The sequence below is a fragment of the Tamandua tetradactyla genome, chromosome 7 (genome assembly GCF_023851605.1).
Source record: "Tamandua tetradactyla isolate mTamTet1 chromosome 7, mTamTet1.pri, whole genome shotgun sequence".
Lineage (NCBI taxonomy): Eukaryota > Metazoa > Chordata > Mammalia > Pilosa > Myrmecophagidae > Tamandua > Tamandua tetradactyla.
Genome location: NC_135333.1, coordinates 41227446 through 41246270, shown reverse-complemented (window position 1 = coordinate 41246270; position 18825 = coordinate 41227446). Strand labels below are relative to the sequence as shown.

The window sequence follows — 18825 nt, the reverse complement described above, 5'->3', positions numbered from 1 at the left end:
TAAAGTCATGTATCTCATTGATTAACACTACAAATATCAGTTCATGAATGAAATACTACAAATGCATGACACTAGTACAAGGAGTTAATAATAAAGTGTATATGGGAAAAAATTACATGTTGCATGCAAAGGGTATATATATATATTTTTATTCTTTTATTTGTGAATGTATGGTGGGGTCACATTTCATTATTTTTCCATGTGAGTATCCTGTTATTGCAGCACCATTTGTTGAATTCTTGTTTGTTGGTTTTTTGGGAAATGCGTGGTCTGGGCATCAGACCCGGCTCTCTTCAATGGCAGGTGAGAATTCTACCACTGAACCTTTATGCTCCAGTGTAGTCAGCAAGACAGTGGGTGAGAGTCATGACAGAGTTATGCGTGTGCTTCCTCAGCGACACAGCAAGGGGTAAAGTAGATGGGGAAAGGGCAGATAGAGGTTTCGTGTCATTTGGTAAAACTCCCCCAGGGCCCCTCCGCTGGGCGCCTGCCCCTCCCCTCCCTGGGCCTGTACTGCCCACTGGTGCCACTCGCCCAGGAGGGTCCGGCATCCACAGGGGTGGGAGCCCAGGTGGGTGGGCTGACTGTGCAGCCAGCTGGTTGGCCAGCGCAGGGGCCAGAGGGCAGGGCGTGGTGCAGGATGTCAGCTATCAGGGAGAGGGTGTGGCCAGCTGTTACCACCAGGGCCCTCTGTCCTCACCATACATCTCAGTCCCTGGGATGGGGCTAGGGACCACACGCACTGTGGAGGGATGGTGGATGGAGTGACGGATGGATGATGGAGCGTGCAAACATCTGACCTGAAAGGTGGGGCCTGTGGCCCCCACACTGGTTTCGTCTGCCTCTGTCCTGCTCCCTGAGGGGCCTGAGCCAGGGCCAGTGGGTCACCCTAGTGCAGGCCAGTTCCCACCCTCAGTGGTTTCTGAAGCAGGCAAGGTCCTGTCCCCTTCTGTGCCCAGAACCCCGAAGCCTCCCAGACCTTGGGGAGCTGCCCCAGCGTCCTGGGCAGGCAGGACCCCCACTCTGGGTGGACCAGGACCTGCCCCCAAGCCCACGTGCTGCTTTTACCCCCTCCCTGCGCAGACCCCCTCCCTGGGAGCTGCCCCATGGCCACCTGCCTTTGGAACCCAGCAGCTGTGGGTGGGCCACCCCAATGTGCAGTGGCCCTGCCAGGAAAGCCACAGACCATGCACGTAGCACAAAGCATTTTAGGTTTATTTAAATAAAAATTATAATTTATACAAGACTTTCTTTAAACAAACAAGGTTTTCTTAAAAAAACGTTACAAGGGAGAGTTTTCCATCAGCTCCTCATACAGTACAATCCTTTTGTTGAACAAAAGTTACACTGGTAACAATTATTTACAGATCCAAAATAGACTCAAGTTTCAGACGTAAAAAATTTGACATTCATTCTAGATCAGTGATTAGTTGTAGAAATTAAATACCTGCGCTGCTCCCATGGGTCCGTGAGAACCACAGTCCCTCCTCCCCAGGCCCAGAGGCGCGTGTGGGCAGCAGGAGAGTGGGGGCTGCTGACATGGGCGCCCCCTCCCCACCCCGGGTCCCAAGGAGGGCACCGGTGGCCCCAGGGCATGGGTCAGCTTTCATTTCCCTTCTCCTTAGAGGGACTCGAACTCAACCCCTGCGTTCTGCTGAAGGGGCTCAGCCCCGCTCTGCTTGGGGACCGTTCCAGCGGGCAGCAGCCTGGCACCAGGGGGGAGGCACGACCACTTTCCTGCAGGTATGGCCGAGCTCCCTTGGGTGCGTCCTCCCCCTGGAGAAGAGCCACCCACCTGTGTGGCCGGTCCTGGTGGCAAACACCCTTCCCACCTGCCCGCCCAGGCCTGGGTGCACCATGGGACAGTGCTCAGGCTGACACCGGGTAGGAGGGGCATGGGAGGTGGCTTCAGCTGGCTGCCCCTGCCCACCCCGGATGCCCTCCCCAAACCAGCACACGCGGTTGGGCAGAGGTACAAATCACATCTGAAAAATGATACAAAAATAAGAAAAACAGCTTGCTCTCTGTAAAAAATATAATCTGTTTCTTCAAAAAACCACCGTCCCCACAACGCCTGAAGGCTCAGGGTGTGCTGAAGAGTGGGGCGGCCGCACGGGGCCCCCGTTGGACCCTGCTCCAAGGGGCTGGACAGGCCCGGAATAACCTGAGCCCGTGGGATATGCTCTCGGCCTCACCGCCCCAGCCCGGGCAGCTGTGTAGGGGTTTCCATTTCCGGGGGGGCTGGGGCACCTGGCCCAGTGCTTGGCGACCCAGGGGGACATGGCCACTCCTCAGCACTGCGGGGGCCGCAGGACACGTGGGTCTGGAACACTGATGCAGTAGTGAGGGAGGGGACCACACGGTGTGCACAGGCCCGGGTGCCCCTGGCTACCCCAAGCCCCCAGCTCCTCATTCACTGTCACACCAAGCCCCCCTCCCTTGATTTTTCCCTGGAGCACAGCCAGGGCTCCAGGCACCCCCAAGCCTCTGCAGATGCTCGTCTGCACCTCCCCAGAAAACAAAGGGTTAAGAAGATCCCCACCTGGCCTGCTGGGGGGAGGGCAGCCAGGTCCCTACAGGTGGGGACCAGATACCTGCACAGCCAGCAGGAGGGGGATACCACCAGACAGCCCCCTGCCCACAGGGTAAGTGGGAGGCACGAGGGGCTCTTTCCCATGGCCTTGTGGCCCCCAGGGCAGGTGGGGTCCAGAAGGATGTCCACCTGGGACCTGTTGGCTACAGCTGCAGCCTGCCCAGCCCCCCAAAGAGTGGCAGGGTGGTCTCACTGAATGGACAAACGGACCAACTAGCCTCCTTTCCTGGTGGTGGACAAGGGGCCTCCGTGTGCCACCTTTGGCCTCGGGAGGTGGGAACCCCAAGGGCCCTCAATATGGCTTTGGTGGTAGAGAGCCTCGCAGGCGGGGGCTGGGTGGTTGGGCCCCCCGCACCTGGGTAGAGCAGAGAGGGCACCGGGCTGCGGCCTCCAGGGCCCTCTGCCTCCACGTCCCCACAAATCCCTGAAAAGTGCCTGATGCACCTGCCAGGTGGCACCCGGGCCCCGTCCTGACAGACCTGGCCGACTGCGGGGACACCTGTAGACACAGAGCCGCAATCCACTCAACGGGAGCAGCAGGCCGCGGGGGAAGGCCGCACGGTGGCCGGCACGGCTGATCTGCCGGCCGCCAGGCTGCCTACACCGCGTCCAGAGGAGTCGCTGCTAGCTGTCGCTGCCAGCCGCCGCTGCCGTGATCTTCACGTACTGGCTGAAGATGGTCTCAAAGGCCTCGTCTCTGTGGACCATGGCACCGAAGACGAGCGGCTGGCGGAACGAGGGACGCGGTCAGCAAGCGGCCCCTGGCTGGGACCCCCAGGCTGCCCGCGGTGGGGGCGGGGGGGCAGCAGATGCAGGCTCCAGGCGCTACTGCCCCAGGCCTCCCTGCTGGGCTAAGACGTGGCCGCCGCCCAGAACTGGGACCTGCACAGGGTTCCTGCTGCCACGGGGGTAGGCAGGGGTCCGCAAGCCCCTCTGCCAGGTGCAGCCTGCCCCAGTCCCGCCCCGAGCCGCCGGCCTGGCACTTACTTTCTGGGTGGATGGCGTCGACACAGCGATCCCCATGCCAGAGCCCGGGAGGACAGAGAGGACCTTGTACTGAAGGACAACGTGCCCGTCACCACCGCTCCCACTGCTGGGACCCCCGGACGTCCTCCTCCACCCGCCACGGCCAGGGGACACAGGGGCCTTGCTTTCTGTCCCAGAACACAGCAGCCCAAGTGTCTCCTAATGTAGTGACAGGGACTCAAGCTGCCAGTAGTCCAAATGTGTCCTGTCACACCCCAGGATCACTCCCCAAGCACTGTCCCCAAGTTGGGGGGGCCTCTGATGCGCTGCCCGCTCAAGGGGCTGGGAGCCCAATTGCTCTGAGTCTGACCTCACAGCAGGCCGGGGGGAAGGAGGGGAGGGGCACCCCAAGCCCTGCAGACACCACACCCATGCCCAGGATCCTCGGTGGTGGTGAGCGGGCGCGCTGGGCTGCTGGGCTCGGGGCCCGAAGGCTCCTCCCTTCCCAGAAGGCTCAGGGGCGGGGCGGTGGCTGCACCCACCTTCTGGATGTCCGTGATGTCCACCAGCCTGATCACCTTGTTCCTCTTGGAGGATCCAGACTTGGAGCTCTCGAAGCACAAGTAGCTGAGCGGGAGGGACAGGGGCGTCACCCGGGGCTCCGGGCTGCTGCCCCCAAGCACACTGCCCTGCCCTGCCCTCTGACGAGACTTAGGTGTCCACGCCATGGGACTCCCCCAGAATTCCCCAGGAGACACCAGCACCCCTGAGAGTTGCCCAGGGGGTCTCCTCCAGCAGGGGGGTGGGTTGGGAGGCTGAGGGACCCCTGCACCCGGATCTGCTCTCCCGCCTCCCATGCCGGGCCAGGGGGAGCCCTGAGGGTCAGCCATCCTAAGCTTGGGGAGCAGAGCCCAGAAGGGACCCTGCCCGCCCAGGTCCCATGGCTTGCACCATAACTGCAGACTCATCGCCTTGGCAGGGGTGTGCTGCTGCTTGTCCCCTGACAGTTTCCGAGCCCTCACCATGGCACCCTAGACCCCACCTGCCTGTGGCCTCGAACCACACAGCTTCAGGGCTGGCAGGAATGGGCCAGGCTCCAGGCAGAGGGCAGGTGGCTGCTACCCAAGCCCACCCTGGCCCTGCAAGGCCCTGCTCTCCCACCCACACCTCGGCCCCCCACTCACTTCTCTGTCACGTAGAGAACCCCATTTCTGATGTAGTCAGTCGGCATCTTCCGGTCTCTGTTGATCAGGCAGCAGCGCCAGCCATTCTCACAGACTGTGGGGAGGACACCCAGCCCGTTAGAGCCCGGCCGCTGGGGGGCCCATGGAGGGGGGGCAGAGGCTGACGAGACCCGGGCTGGGGCAACCTTGCACCATGGCTCTCGTTTCTCAGGAAGGAGAACATGCCAGGATGCAAGGTGTTGGGTCCTGGGGTGCCGGGTGGTTGTGTGCTGGGGTGTTGGGTACTGGGTCCTGGGGTGCCGGGGGCTGGGGGCTGGAGAGGCTATGTGCTGGGGGGCTGACAGCCTACACCCAGCCTGGTGCAGCCACAGGAGCACCACCAGCCCTCCCTGCACACACCTGCTTTGGAGCGGCACCCCCTTTCTGCCCGCCGAGAGTGGGTCCTGCTCTGCCCAAGCCCTTCCTGGAAGGGCCCCCGTGGACCCCACCTTTACTCTGCCTGCTTGGCACTTGCAGGCTCCATGGGCCCGCCAAGGGGTCATCCCTCTGCCGCCCACACACCTGCCAGAGGCCGCTCATTCTCTGTCAGGTTGAAGATCTCGTGGAAGTTGCCCTTCTTGGGGCCGTGGAGGCGGCCAGCGTCCTCATCCCTGCCTGGGCCAGCAGGCATACTCGCCACGCAGCTCCGCGAGGAGGCTGCCTGAAGCTGTGGGGCAGGGGGCCATGTCGGCGGGGGGCACAGACGTGGGGGTAACAGAACCCTTCTAGGCAAGCCCCAATGGCTCCTGGGCTGGCAACAGCCCCTCCGTGGAGAATGGCCCCTGGCACCTGCAGGGTCTGTGGGTGACACCCCAGCTCCTCTGCAGTGGGGGCCTCTCCTCCTACCACCTTCCCACAACCTGTCTCACCCCAAAACACTGCCCCAAACCCGTATGCCCACCACACGTTCTCCTGGGCCCTGAACAGCCCCGCTCATCTGAGAGCCCGTGAGGGGAGCAAAGGGCCCTGCTCGTCCTGTGTCCTGGCAGGGGCACAGGGCGTGGCATCTCTAGGCCACATGGGAGCCGTGGGCATGAGGCAGGGGCCTCCTGGGTGCTGCTTGGCCAGCCTTAGAGCCTCAAAGCCCAGGACGGTGGAGCCCGGCCTGGCCCTGGGAGGGCCCTGCTCCCCCCCAGGGGGTGGGGTCTGTCCCCACATGCCGCACCTGCTGGGCCTAGTTGGCACCTCAAACCAGGAGGAACCTCAGAGAACTGGTGATGCCAACAGCAGGAAAACTGCCTCACCAGCCTGGCTTTGTCTCAAGGGCCCAAAGGAGCTGAGGGTGGGTGCAGAGCTGCCTCTGGGACTGACAGCATTTGGGGAACCCCCCTCCCTCAGCCAGGGTGGCAGCTCACCCTGCGGGACGTGGTGGTGCTGGCACGCTCTTTCAGCTGGGGGTCCGTGGGGAGACTCCCCCAGATGATGTAGGGTGTGTCATACTTGGCACGCAGCCTCGGGCAGCGCTTAAAGATGAAGTCGATGAGGAAGAACTTGATCCCCACGTAGAGACCTGGGGGAGAGCAGAGCCCCATCTCACCCAGAACTCTGCGATCGCGCCATCCGTCAGGGATGGTGGTGCCAGCACCTTCCGTGGTGGAGGGGAGGACGGGAGAGAATGCCAGCAACACTGGTCCAAACCCACAGAGCTCAAGGGAGCCGTGAGTGAGGAGGGTCTCCCTAAACCATGCCTGGGGTGATGACTTTGGGGGGTTCACTCTGCATAGGGGGAAGAGGGGGTGGGAGCAGGACCATGGGACCAGGAAGGGAGCTCCAAAGTAGGAGGGGGCCCTGGGCTAGAAATAGGGTTCAGGGCTGGGAAAGGTGCCTGGGCCCAAGAGGAGGTACTTTTGCATCCTATAATCTCAAATGCACAGGTATCTCAGACCCGAAACAAAAATCCAAAACCACGAGTCGGCATTCTCCCAAGGACATTCTGCCAAGGACAGTGAGAAAGGCTCTGGGAGGCCTGGCCCCGAGCTCTCCCCCGCTGTGCCGGGGATGTGGGCCCTCCCACTGGCCGCAGGCCCCTCAGGGTCCCCGCCCGGCTCCCTAGGCTGGGGCCACTAACTTCATTGCACTCCAAGGCCATGGGGCGGCCTGTACTCTCAGAGTGAGGGGTGGGGCCGGGGGTGACTGGACACATGTGCAGCCCAAGAGGTGAGGGCCGAGGGAAGGCTCCAGACCACCCGTCCGCCCCCCCCCAACCACACAGCCACTGCTCTCCCCAGCACCTCTGCCCAGATCTGGCTGCACTGCTGTGCCCCTACTGGTACACTCGGGGCAGTCCCTGTGGGGAATCCAGGCCAGGGACACCGAGACAAGGCAGGACTCCTTGGTGGACAGGGCACAGGGACCTGACCTGGACAGGGGGCCGGCTGAGGGGGTCCCCATGGTGGCCCCACGACCTCAGCTGTGCAGCCCCTCATCACAGCTTCCTCCCGCAGCCCGGACCTGCCCCACGGCCCCTTCACTGCTCTCCCCCATTCTACCTTTGCCCTTGGAAGCACCCCTCTTTTGTTCGAGCCCCCCACCCAGCAGACTCCAAGGCCCACACTGTCACTCCCTCCTCACTCCTGTCTTCTGCGGCCCTCCTCGGCCCGGGTGCTGTCCCAGGTGTCCGCACAGCCATCCCTTCCAGGAGGCTACCCCGCTGGACCATGTCCCCTCCCAGCACTCACCCCCGCTCGACACTTCCTGCAACCACTCCTAGTGTCCCAGCAGGACACAGCCTCTGGAGGGCAGGGACTCTGCCCCTGCTGTTCTCTGCCAAGGTGGCACCAGCCAGAGTCCAAGACCTGTCCTAACCCTTGAAGTAGTTAAGACTTCTAAAACCAGGGAGCAGGTGGGCTCCACAGGTAGGCTCGCAGGCATGCGTGTATGGCTCCAGGCCACTTCAAACCCTGTGGGACCCAGTGGCCCAACCAGCGGGCACCCCCCTCCAGCTGCTAGCAGGTGTGCAGGGTCCAGGCGGCTGCACTTCACACCAGCCCTCGTCTCGTCACAGAAGGCAGGTGGGTCACAGAAAGGAAATGGGACAGAGAGCCTCACCCACTCCTGGTGGGGGCCCAGGGGGTCACAGGCTAGGTGGGCCCCGTCAGTCCTCATGAGGTGGCTGCAGGGCAAACCCAGATGCAAGCCCCACATCCGCCAGGCCTGGCCTGGGTGGCCCCAACCAAGCAGCCCCCCAATCCCAGCAGCTCGGACTCAGCTCCACAGGCTCCCTTCGCTTTGCACCGGGGTCCCTGAGCAGCTGAGGGGGGTCTTGGTTTAAGGAACGAGAATCCTGTCCCTGGGTTTCAAATGGACTTTGTTTCTCCCAAATTTAAATGTTTTGACAAAAAAAAATTCAACAGAGCCCAGAAGAGCCTCTGGGGCACACACGAGAAGGCCCCCAGCCAGCTTTTCCCTGCGCTCGTTCATGGAGGATGCAGGGGTATCCCAGACCCGCTACAGAGACGCCTTCCACCTCTCCTGGCACCATGACCGAGGGTCCTGCACGCCCGCCCTGACCCAGGGTCCGAGGTGCCCGTGCTCACCCACGACGAGCCCCACGAGGCGGCAGGGAAAGAAGCAGGAGGCCAGGAAGGCGGCCCACAGGGCGACATACAGCTTCTGCGTGATCTCAGGCTGGACCCACATGAACAGGCTGCAGGGAAGACGGGCAGGTGGGCGGCTCAGCCAGGCATCACCATGTCCAGCAGCCGCCCAGGGGCTGGCCACGGCCAGGGCTGGCAACTTACTTCTTGATCTTTTCCAGGATGTCAGCCATCTTGCCAAAGAGGTTCTGTGGGAAGAAGAAAATGAGATTGCGGCTCAGAGCAGCCCCCTGGTACAGAGCATGAGGCTGAGACTCCTGGGCCAGCTACAACTGTGCTAACGTGTTATCCACAGATCCTCGTAGGGCCTGGGCCCCAGCTCTGCCCAGGCAAGGGTAGCTTGGTGCTATTGACAGCAAGCCAGACCCAGGCCCACGTCCCTCACCCTCCCCACCATGCACAGCAGGAGGGGGGCTCTGGCCACTGGGAACTCTTCTCTAGCTGCAAGGCCTGAGCTGCCAGGGACCAGAGCAGGGTGCTGGATGGGCGAGGAGGCAGCAGAGGGAATACTGGCATGCACACACCCACCCCCACAAACCAGAGCTGGCACAGGTGCTGGGAAGGGAGCCCAATCCCAAGAAGAACCCAACTCCAGCCACCTGGCCTGGAGCCTGGGGGTGCTCGGGGTACCAGTCATCAGCCACCCCACCTGCCCGGGCCCCACAGCAGTACCTGTGCTTTCTGGGCCACGTCCAGCACGAGCTGAAACTTCTCAGACACTGTCAGATCTTCTTTAGGAGGTTCCTTCAGTCAAAGGGGAAGAGAATTTCCCACCGAAACTTGACAGTTCAGAGAAATAACTGACAGAAACAGTGAGGAGACCTCCCAGTGCAGGGCCCCCCATGCAGAGGCCGCTTTGGGGGCCCCTCTGCCTCACCCCGAGAGTAACCCGAGGGGCCAAGTGGGCAGGGCCCAGCGCCCACAGGCTGGCCACAGGCAGAGCCGAGACCCGATTCTTACCCACAAAGCTGCATTTGAGAGACCACCTAACACCCCCAACCACAATCTGCCAGGCAGGGAAACTGAGGCCAGGCATGGAGAGGGCCCAGCTCTCCCGGCCAATTGAGCGGTGGGCTGAGTTCACACATCTCACAGTTCATCCTATCCCCACGAGGGCTGCATGGGAGCCAGCTGTGCCACACCCTGTGGGCACTCCAGCCCCATGTGTGCCCAGCAGGCACTCATCTGAGCAGCCGGCACGGGCAGTGGGGCCCCCATACTGCCTCACCCGGCAGTTCTGACCCACAGGCTGGGGTCTCCCTCTAAGGCAGGGTAGGCAGCCTGTACTGTAAAGGGCCTGTGCTGGTTTGAGGCTATTACGTACCCCAGAAAAAACATATTCTTTTTCCTAATCCAGTCTCACGGGGGCAGACCTATTGTTTAGTGGAAACTCTGATGGATTGTCTCCATGGAGATGTGACACTCAATTGTGGGTGGGACCTTTAGATTAGGTGGTTTCCATGGAGATGCGTCTCCACCCATTCAAGGTGGGTTGTAATCTGCTTACTGGAGTCCTTTAAGAGAGAATCATTCTGGAGAAGGCTCAGAGTCAACACACAGACAGCTGGAGTTGCAAAAAAATAAACCACCCCTAGGGAAGTTGTTTGAAATCAGGAGCCAAAGGACCAATAGACGCCCAGCCATGTGCCTTCCCAGATAAGCCTTTCTTGAGTCAGTATCTTTCTCTGGATGCCTTAGTTTGGGCATTTTTATGGCTTTAGAACTGTGAACTTGTAACTTAATAAACTCCCTTTATAAAAGCCATTCCATTTCTGGTATATTGCATTCTGGCAGCATTAACAAACTAAAATGGCCAGAAAGCAAATGTTTTCCAGCTTTGGGGGTCACGCAGTGTCAACTCAAGGCACAAGAATGGCAGGGTTTATTTACAGACCCAGATGGGGTACAGGCACAGTCAGCTGACCTGCCCGAGTCCCGGACAAGAACGCGCAGAGTAGCCCACAGCCAGGAGATGGCCAGGACGGGGTAGAGGGGCTTTCTAGTCAGGACAGGGCTCCCAGCGGACGGCCACCACGCTCATCTGGGGCCTTGGAAACCTCCCGGCCTCCCCACAGTGGCCACTGCCTGTGAGGCTGGCCCGGTGACCCAGTGACGCCAGAGGAGACCCCTGCGCCCCCTGGACTTACCACGGCCTCCGACACTTCGGGCACAATGCTCCACTGAATCCTCCAGCCCCTGGCAGAGGAGAAGCCAATGCACGTTCTTAAAAGAGCATCACCCATGAATGATGTGGGAGGGGACACCCCAAGCACCCTGGCCTGCGCTCCCAGGAGGGGAGGGCACCCTTTAATGCAAGCTGGAGGGGCGAGAAGGGACCTCTGGAACCCGCCCTGCAGGAGCCCTTGTCTCCGAGCAGTGGGGCCTTTGCACGTGTGGGTTAAAAAGCAGGCAGCCAGGGACCCCAGCCACTCGGGCCTCCACTTTGGGTACCAAAGGCTCCTTCAAAAATGAACGTTGTTTTCTATAAAAACACTCAAATGAACCAACTTCAGCAGGTGTAGTGGTGACCTAGGAAAGCCAGTGCATTGTAATGTGCATTTCTGGCCTGCTGAATGAAAGGAGAGCCTGCAGGGCTCCTCTTTTCAGGCCAGGCTGGGGTGGGAGCTGGCTCTGCCAGAGAAGCTTTGGGTCAAACGGCCCCTTGAGGGCCGGCAGGGAAGGAGGCCAGCACAGCCCCTGGGTCAGAGCCCCGCACAAGGATGCTAAGACAGCACCTCCCAAGACTCAACTGGGGCAGACACGCTGTACACAACGCCGTCTGCCTGCTGCACCCCCTTGGTCCAGGTTTTGTCCTTTTGGTCTCAAGACAGGCAGCAGCCAGGAGGAAGCAGGTAGTGCACAGGTCCTCGGCGAGTTCACACCCCCACGCACTGGGGTGGTGTCTCAGGATTTGGGGAGATTGTCCCCCAAAACCAGCGCACGGGGCACCCAGGGGAAAGGCCTGCAGGGGAGTGGGAGCCACGCCTGGGCCACGGAGCCCTGGGGCCGTCTCAGGGCCAGCCCTCAACTGGGGGCCAGGCAGGGGTGGCATCTACATGGGGGGTTTCTGGAGCCCAAAGAGGACAGCCTGAAGGTCAGGGCTGGGAGTGGCCCTGAAGGTCAGGCACCATCCAGCCAGGGCGTGGGGAGACATCAGGACCCACACAGACAAGGTCGCCGCCGGGTCCTCACCCACCTGGCTATGAGGTAATTGAGGGACAGCCTCAGAATCGCCAGAAACAGGAACATGGGGATGGCCCAGCCATGCCACACAGCATTCATGTACACCTGCGGGTTTGGGGGGCGGGTCAGGCGGCGGCGGGCGGTGCAGGTCACCCAGCTGTACTGTGCCCCCCACTCCCCTGCAGGCAGAGCCTGAAGATGAGCCCCCACAGCACCCCCACAATCAGGGACCAGGGCCTGGGCACCCAGAGAGGCTGCCCCCAAACCCCCAGAACCGCCAGTGGGGAGGCAGGCCATGTGAGGGGATGGAGTGGGGGCCGCCCGGCTGGGTGGGCAGGTGCATCTCCTGCCAAGCAGCCACAGGCTGAGAAGGTCAGCAGTGAGGTGAGCCGACCCCAGGAGGGGTCCTGGACAGAAAGTGGGGGACATAGGGAATTGGTGCACAGTGGGCAGGGTTGGCTGCATGCTGAGCGCATGCTGCAGGCAAGGACAGAGGTCGCCCACCTCAGTCCCACCTACAGTCCCATCTATGGGTCCCACCTGCGGTCACACCTGTGAATTCTTTGTTCCCACTTGTGCGTCCCACCCATGTACCCATCCTGTGGTCCCACCTGTAGGTCCTGCCTTTATTCCCACCTGAGCGTCCCACCCACGTAACCTGTTTGCACTCACACCTGTGGGTCCTGCCTTCATTCCCACCTGTAGTCCCACCCCTGTGCTTCCACCTGTGCTGAGATCAGTGCTGGGCCCAGAGCAGATGCTAAGGAATGGGCAAGAGATGGAGCCACCTGCACTCTGGCAGAGCCCTGAGGGACAGTTGCCATGATGTGGCCCTGTGAGTACTTTGTGGTACAAATATGTGGGCCATGCCAGGCAACTGGGCTAGGCAGAGGGGGCCATGGCACAGTTTTTGCAGGGGGCAGGAGAAGCCCCCAGGGCCAGACAGGGCCAGCACCCTGACACATGCATTGTCAGCTGGGAGTGCACAAAGCCCTGTCCCCTGTTGACTACGGGGAAGGATGGCTCCAGGCTGGGCTCCAGTGGCCTGCCCCAAGGCTGCCCCAGGGCCGGGTGAGTGGCCTCAGCCCTCCGTGGAGGTCTGTGCCCGGATGGCCCTGTCTTTAAGAGCTTTTTGAGGGTGTGGCCCAGGTGTGGCCCTGAGGCCAAGGCAGGCCTGTGGGCAGCCTGTGTCTTTGGCTTCCTGGAGACACTGCCCCTACCCCAGCACTGCTGAAGCTGGGGATGAGCACCAAGGGTGGAGGGATGGTGGGCTAGCAGTGCGGACAACGCCTGGGAAGGTGGCCACAGCGCGGAGGCCGGGCTGGCCAGAGGTCCAGGACAGGGGCCCACAGACTCCATGTCGACCACCAGCCCTGAGTGCTTGCTTGCCAGCTGCCCCACCTGACACCAGACACCCAGGAGAAGGCAGCTTCAGGTGGCGCCATGGCGGACAAGTTTTGCTGCTGCCCTCTCCCCAATGGGCCAGGCCACCACACAGCAAGTGGGCCCAGATTTGGGGGCCCTGCAGCAGGTCCTGGGCACCCTATGCCCCTCGTCTGACGCTCACAACCCACAGCCGGCAGATGATGCAGTGGCACTCACGATGAAGGCGATGGCCGACGTGTAGACAGAGTACCAGTCGGACAAGGCGGAGAGGTTCTTCAGGAAGCTGGTGACAGGTTTGGCACCACGCTCTGGGGACAGAAAGGCGGGCATGATCTGCCCAGTCGCTCCAGGCCCTGCCCTTCTCACAGCCGGGAGGGGAGGCTGGACGCTGAGCCGACTCTGGGACTGTCTGGCCCCAAATCAGTGCCCCCTAGGCTGTCCAGAGGCCCCCACCCAGCACCGACACCCACAAGGCCCCTGACCAGTGCCCGCACTGTCACAGCGGGGAGGAGGGCACAGGCAAGCGAGGGCCAGGAGGGCAGGCAGGGAGACATCTGCCCAGGGATGGGCCTCCTGCCCACCTGCATGCAGACTTCCAGGCCCAGGGGCCAGGATCCCCCCCACCAAGCATGGCTCTAAGTCAGGGGAGGCAGGGATCTTTCCAGAAGTATCTTTGGTGAAAGGCATTCAGGTCGGCTGACAATCCGAGGGCCCCTGTTCCCCAAGGGCCCAGGGCTACATCCAGGCCCTCCAAAACCTCTGGGGGAGCCACTCGGTACTCACTCAGTCTCCTCATGTTTTCAGTTAACCTAGGAGGGGGCGGAGGGAGGGAGAGAGCAGGATGAGTGCCCTGCCGGCAGCCCAGGGGCAGGCCTGTGGGGGCCTCGGGCGCCCTTGGATGTGGGGGGCTGACGCAGGGGATGCTGCACAGTGACACGCACCCACATGGACCACCCAGCAGCCCCCCAAGTGAGTTAGGAAGGGTGGGGATATGTCAGCAATGTGAACCATCATCTCTGTCCCCAGGAACCCAAGTCCTGTGGGTGCAGGACGCCCTGATCTGGCTTCCCGGTGCCCCTAGGGCCCATGTCTAGGGAGTGGATGAGTTCAGGATGAAAAGGGCAGGCCTGTTCCATGCAGAATGGCTGGGGGGTGGGCTGGGCTGTGGCTCCCGCTGACACCACTGGCCTCGCAGACCATCTCCATGAGGACACATGGTAGACAGTCTCCAGCTCACTTAAGGACACGGTGGGCGTGTCCCCAGAAGCCTCCAGAGTCCCAAGCAGGGCCGGCTCCCGAGCCCCCACCCACCTCCTGGCACTGAGGGGCTCCTCTGCCTCCACGGTGCTCTCTTCGGGCTGAAACCGGAAGTCCTCTATGTACTCCCCAAACTTCTCGTAGAACCACTTCTGGACACGGGCGACGAGCCCCTGGCCCCGGCGGTCTGCAGGACAGTCAGGACATGGTGTGGGCATTCCACTGAGGGCTGGCGTGGGCCACCACACATGAGGCACCAAGAGGATGGGGGTGCACCGTTGGGGGGGGGCATGCAGTGCGGGTGAGGCCGGGGACGTCCCACAAGGTCCCCAGTGTCCTTCCCAAGCTAGGTGCACTCTGCCCAGCGGGCTCTTGGGGAAAGGGCAGTCTGAGAGCAAGGGCAGCCGGGCCCTGGGCACGAGAGCTCGGGGAGGAGGCAGCACTCTGGTCTTGGGGTGACAGCCTGGTCGGTGCTCCATACAGAAGGAACTTTCAAGTGCCTGGTCTCGGCACATAGAGCCTGTCCCAGCTTAAGGCAAGGCCCACACCACCAGCTGACCACAGCTGCCCTGGGCCCTGTGAGCGTCCCCTTGTCTCTGCCTGGCCGGCTCTCCATGCCCCCCACAGAAGGTATATCCAGGTCCCGGCCCCTGGTGCTGGGTTGTGTACCCGTCTGTAACCCGTATCTCTGAAGATGTTTTCAGCTAAGGTGCCCAAACTGAATGGGGGCCAGCCTGCATCCCCGATGGCTGGTATCCTCATAAGCCAAGGAAACTGGACACAGAGACAGAAGCCATGGGGAGAAGCAAGAAGTTGGAAGGCAACAGAACCCAAAAGAGAAAAAAGAGGCTGCCATGTGCACAATGGAAAAGCCAAGGAGCCTTGAAGACTGCTGGCCAGCCAGAAGATACCAACCCTGGCGGGAAGCAAGCCTTCTAGTCTTTAAAATTGTGAGACAATGAATTCCTGTTAAGGCAACCCACTGTGTGGTATCTGTCTTAACAGCTGAGAAACAAAAGCAGTTTGGTGCCAGGAAGTAGGGTGCTGCTATGATGAATACCTAAAATGTGGGAACGGCTTTGGAATTGGGTAATGGGTAGAGGCTGGAACAACTGTGAAGGGCTTGATAGAAAAGGCACAGATTGCTTTGAAGAGGCCATTAGTAGAAAGTATAGATGCTAAAGGTACTTCCAAGAAGGGTTTAGGAGGAAATGAGGAACGTGTTATTGGAAAGTGGAGGAAAGGCAGCCCTTGTTATAAAGTGGCAGAGAACTGGCTAAACCGTGCTCTGAAGTCAGATGAAGGTGGGATTTGGGAGTGATGAACTTGGAAATTTAATGAGACTTCCAAGCTAAGTATGAAAGGCGCAGCCTGGCTTCTCCTTGTAGGTTATAGGGAATGATAAAAGAAAGGGATAAGCTGAGAATTAAGCTCTTAAGCACAAATGAACTAGCAACTGATGATTTTGACCATTCTTCACCTATCCAGAGAGTGTGCTCTGAGCCCAGCACCAGAAGTGGCTCTAATCAGGGAGCTCCCTGAGCTTCTAGAACGCGAGTTCCTACAGAGTAGTGCTCCATAGGAGGGTTAGCTGAACATGGATCTAGCTAGGCATTACAGAGCATGTAGGACTGGAAACGCAGTTATCCAGGAAAGATCTGTGGGAAGCTCTGTAGTCTGATGGTCTGGGTCCCTGTGAACTGCATGCAAAGCCGAAAAGGTTTCTGAGAAGTTTGTATAAGCAGAACCACTGCCAGCCTGGGCTGAAAGGGATAGGAAAGAACAAACCGAAGGAAGTTTGGCTTCAAGGGCAGAACCATGGAAACCGATGTCTAAACCAGAGATCTCTTAAGGCCAAGAGAGTGAGCCTACCCATGACTGTGGAAAAGGCTGTTCTACCCTTATGCTTGGAGGAGGTTGGTTATCTGGGCTTGGCACCCTATTGTTTAGGGAGGGTGGTGCCACCCCAATGCTTGGAGAGGGTGGGGCCCTCAGCACAGAGTTTGAAGAGACATGGCTGCTAAGCAAGCTCTCAGAAAGGGGTAGGGCTGCTGCTTCATCAGCCCTGAGGACAAAACACTGGTCCACAGATGATTTCCAGAACTTAAAATCTAATGGAGCTTGCCCTGCTGGGTTTCAGAACTGCTGGGACCTGTGACCTCTAGTTTTCCTTCCAACTTCTCCCTTCTGGAATGGAAATGTCTATCCTGTGGCGGCAGCTAACCTGTTTCCTAGGTCTCACAGGTGCAGAAACAGAGGGGAGTGGTGCTCCAGGGAAGACCACACTTACAACCGATTCTGATGAGACTGTTCTTAGCATTGTTACTGAAGTGACTTAAGGCTCTGGGATACTGTGACGGAATGAAAGTATTTTGCATGTGGGAAGGACACATTTTTCTGGGGTCCAGAGGGCAGAGTGTTGGGGATTAAATCATGTTCTCTCCAAAAGGCATGTTCAGGTCCCAACCCTAGTCCTGTGGGCATGAACCTGTGTAACTAGGGCCTCTGAAGATGTATCAGCTAAGGTGATGGGGGTGGACCTTAACCCAATATGGCTGAGGTGCTTATAAGCCAAGGAAACTGGATACTGAGAAGAGAAGCCACGGGGAACAGCCAGGAGAAGATACTGCCATGTGTGTTGCCGTGCGACCCCAAAGACCACTGGGCAGCCAGAAGATACTGACCCCAGGAGGAAGTAAGCCTCTAGCACCTCAAACCATGAGCCAATAAGTTCCTGTTGTTAAACCAATCCACTGCACATGTTTTCACAGCCGGGACACTAATAGCCTGTGCTCCCCCCACCCCTCCAACTGAGGCCGCAGCAGCTGGCTTATTCAAGGCTGTGTGGAGCAACCAGGCACTGCTGAGGTCAGCCCATGCTGGGAAGTCTACACCCATCTTCCTTTCTCTCTCTCACTGGGCAGACTGGTTCGTCTGGGAGACGGCTGGGGGACCCACTTCACCCTGGACCCCAGGTGAGTGGAGGGGTCCAGCCCCCAGACATGGAAGTGACCTGGGTTCAGGTGAGTTCCCTGGCAGAGGCTGGTGAGTCACAGTCTTAGAATGTGCACCCCACCAGCTAAAGCCTCTAGGATGTGACCTAGATCATCTTTGCAGATGAAAAAGCCCATCTCTTCTGGCAGCAGTGTGTGGAGCGGCCTGCAGGGGGCGCCATCCTCCCATGACTAAGAGGCAGAGAAGCCAGAGGCGAGAGCCATAAACTCGGGGTGCAGGAGCTCAGGGGCCCCGATAAACACGGGCCGTAAGGGGCCGGGAGCTTGTAGGCACAGAGGCCTAAGGCTCAGACCTGTCAGGGGCCACCCAGGCTCGGGCAGGGAGAGAGTGGGATAGTGGCTCCTTGGGGACTTCCTCTGCTTCTAACAGGAGGGTGCAGGGTTTCTTTCCAGGCTGAGCTCCAGGCTGAGCTCCAGACAGGGGTCAGCAACCGGTGCTGAGGCTCGGCGGCCCTACAGTCTGGGCCGTCCAACCACCCAGCCCGGGGCTCCCAGCACGAGAGCCATGGGAAGCCTGGACGCAGGTGGGGGGCACCAGAATTCAATTGCAAATAATTTTCATGTCACAAAATGTTACCCTTCTTTTGATTTCTTCCCCAACCATTAAAAACTGTAAGAACCATTTTTAAAATGCACACAGGCAGTGAGATGCAGTCTGCTGACCTAGGGAGGGGAGGTGTTTGTATCTTGCTCAGGCTGCTACTAAATGGACAGGGTGCAGGCTCCTGACCCTAACCCTAACCGTTAACCCTAACCCCAACCTCAACCCCAACCCCACTCCCACTCCACCCCGGAGGGCAGGCCCACCCTATTCTCTTGGCAGCCAGGACCCAGATGTGTTTTCTGGGACAGGGGCTGGAGAAAGGCTACTTCCTTGGAAAAAATAAAACGCTAATCAAGCTTTTCCCTTCAGCCCCTTTCAAGACCGACTACCCCCTCATGGGTCCCGCACAGAGCCCACTGCCCCCCCCCCCAAGAGACCACAGGCATCAGAACAAGCCCCAGCTTTCGGAACGGCCTCCTGGGGAGGGCCAGGCCATCTGCAAACGCAAATCTGGGGTCTCCCTGACACTTTCTCTCATGTATAAACTGACTGATCGTCGCATTGGAGCGGTAGTCTTGGGGTGCGCATGGCATGGCATCAGGGCTCACACACAGGGCTTCTGCGTTGAGCCTGGGCCAGCTGTGGGTACCTGCAGAGGCCACAAGCTTCAGGAGGCAGCACCTGCAGCACTGTGCCTGGCCCTGGGAAAGTTCCTCTGGGGGCTAAAAGCAGAGGGACCTGTGCAGGAGGCAGGAGACCCGGTCCTGTCTCCCACTTGGCCTCCACCTGGTGGGTGCCCCGGGGGCAGCTCGCCCCTCCTGGGGCCTCTGCCTCCTCCCTTCACAATGGGACCCAAAGCCCTTCCGCGTTGCTCTACCAGCGCCATGGCTCACGCGGGCGGTCCCTGTGAACGGGCAGCCTGCAGGAAGGGCATGGGCAATTCTCACTACGGGCGGCCGCCCAGGACTCCGCCTGGGAGCCACAGCCTCCTCCCCCGTCTCTGAACCAACGATGGTTTTAGGCAACTGAAGGGTCGGGAAGGACAAAGGGGATCCCACTCCAC

The 18825-nt window shown here is 60.1% G+C and overlaps 1 protein-coding gene across 5 annotated transcripts in view; it reads right to left on the bottom strand.

The window, feature by feature from the left end:
• Nucleotides 1-1200: 1200 nt before the first annotated feature.
• The window catches only part of GRAMD4 (GRAM domain containing 4), a 96328-nt gene continuing 78703 nt past the window's right edge, over nt 1201-18825 (bottom strand). For all 5 annotated transcript variants that reach the window (XM_077169196.1, XM_077169194.1, XM_077169192.1 and 2 more), the window contains exons 6-19: nt 14259-14391; nt 13731-13756; nt 13164-13255; nt 11575-11666; nt 10526-10574; nt 9051-9122; nt 8523-8566; nt 8319-8428; nt 6138-6292; nt 5305-5449; nt 4744-4837; nt 4102-4186; nt 3581-3649; nt 1201-3319 (exon numbers count right to left, since the gene is read on the bottom strand). In XM_077169196.1, coding sequence (XP_077025311.1) covers nt 3218-3319; nt 3581-3649; nt 4102-4186; nt 4744-4837; nt 5305-5449; nt 6138-6292; nt 8319-8428; nt 8523-8566; nt 9051-9122; nt 10526-10574; nt 11575-11666; nt 13164-13255; nt 13731-13756; nt 14259-14391 — 1268 coding nt within the window. In that variant the 3' untranslated portion in view covers nt 1201-3217. The remainder of the gene's footprint in view (nt 3320-3580; nt 3650-4101; nt 4187-4743; nt 4838-5304; nt 5450-6137; nt 6293-8318; nt 8429-8522; nt 8567-9050; nt 9123-10525; nt 10575-11574; nt 11667-13163; nt 13256-13730; nt 13757-14258; nt 14392-18825) is intronic.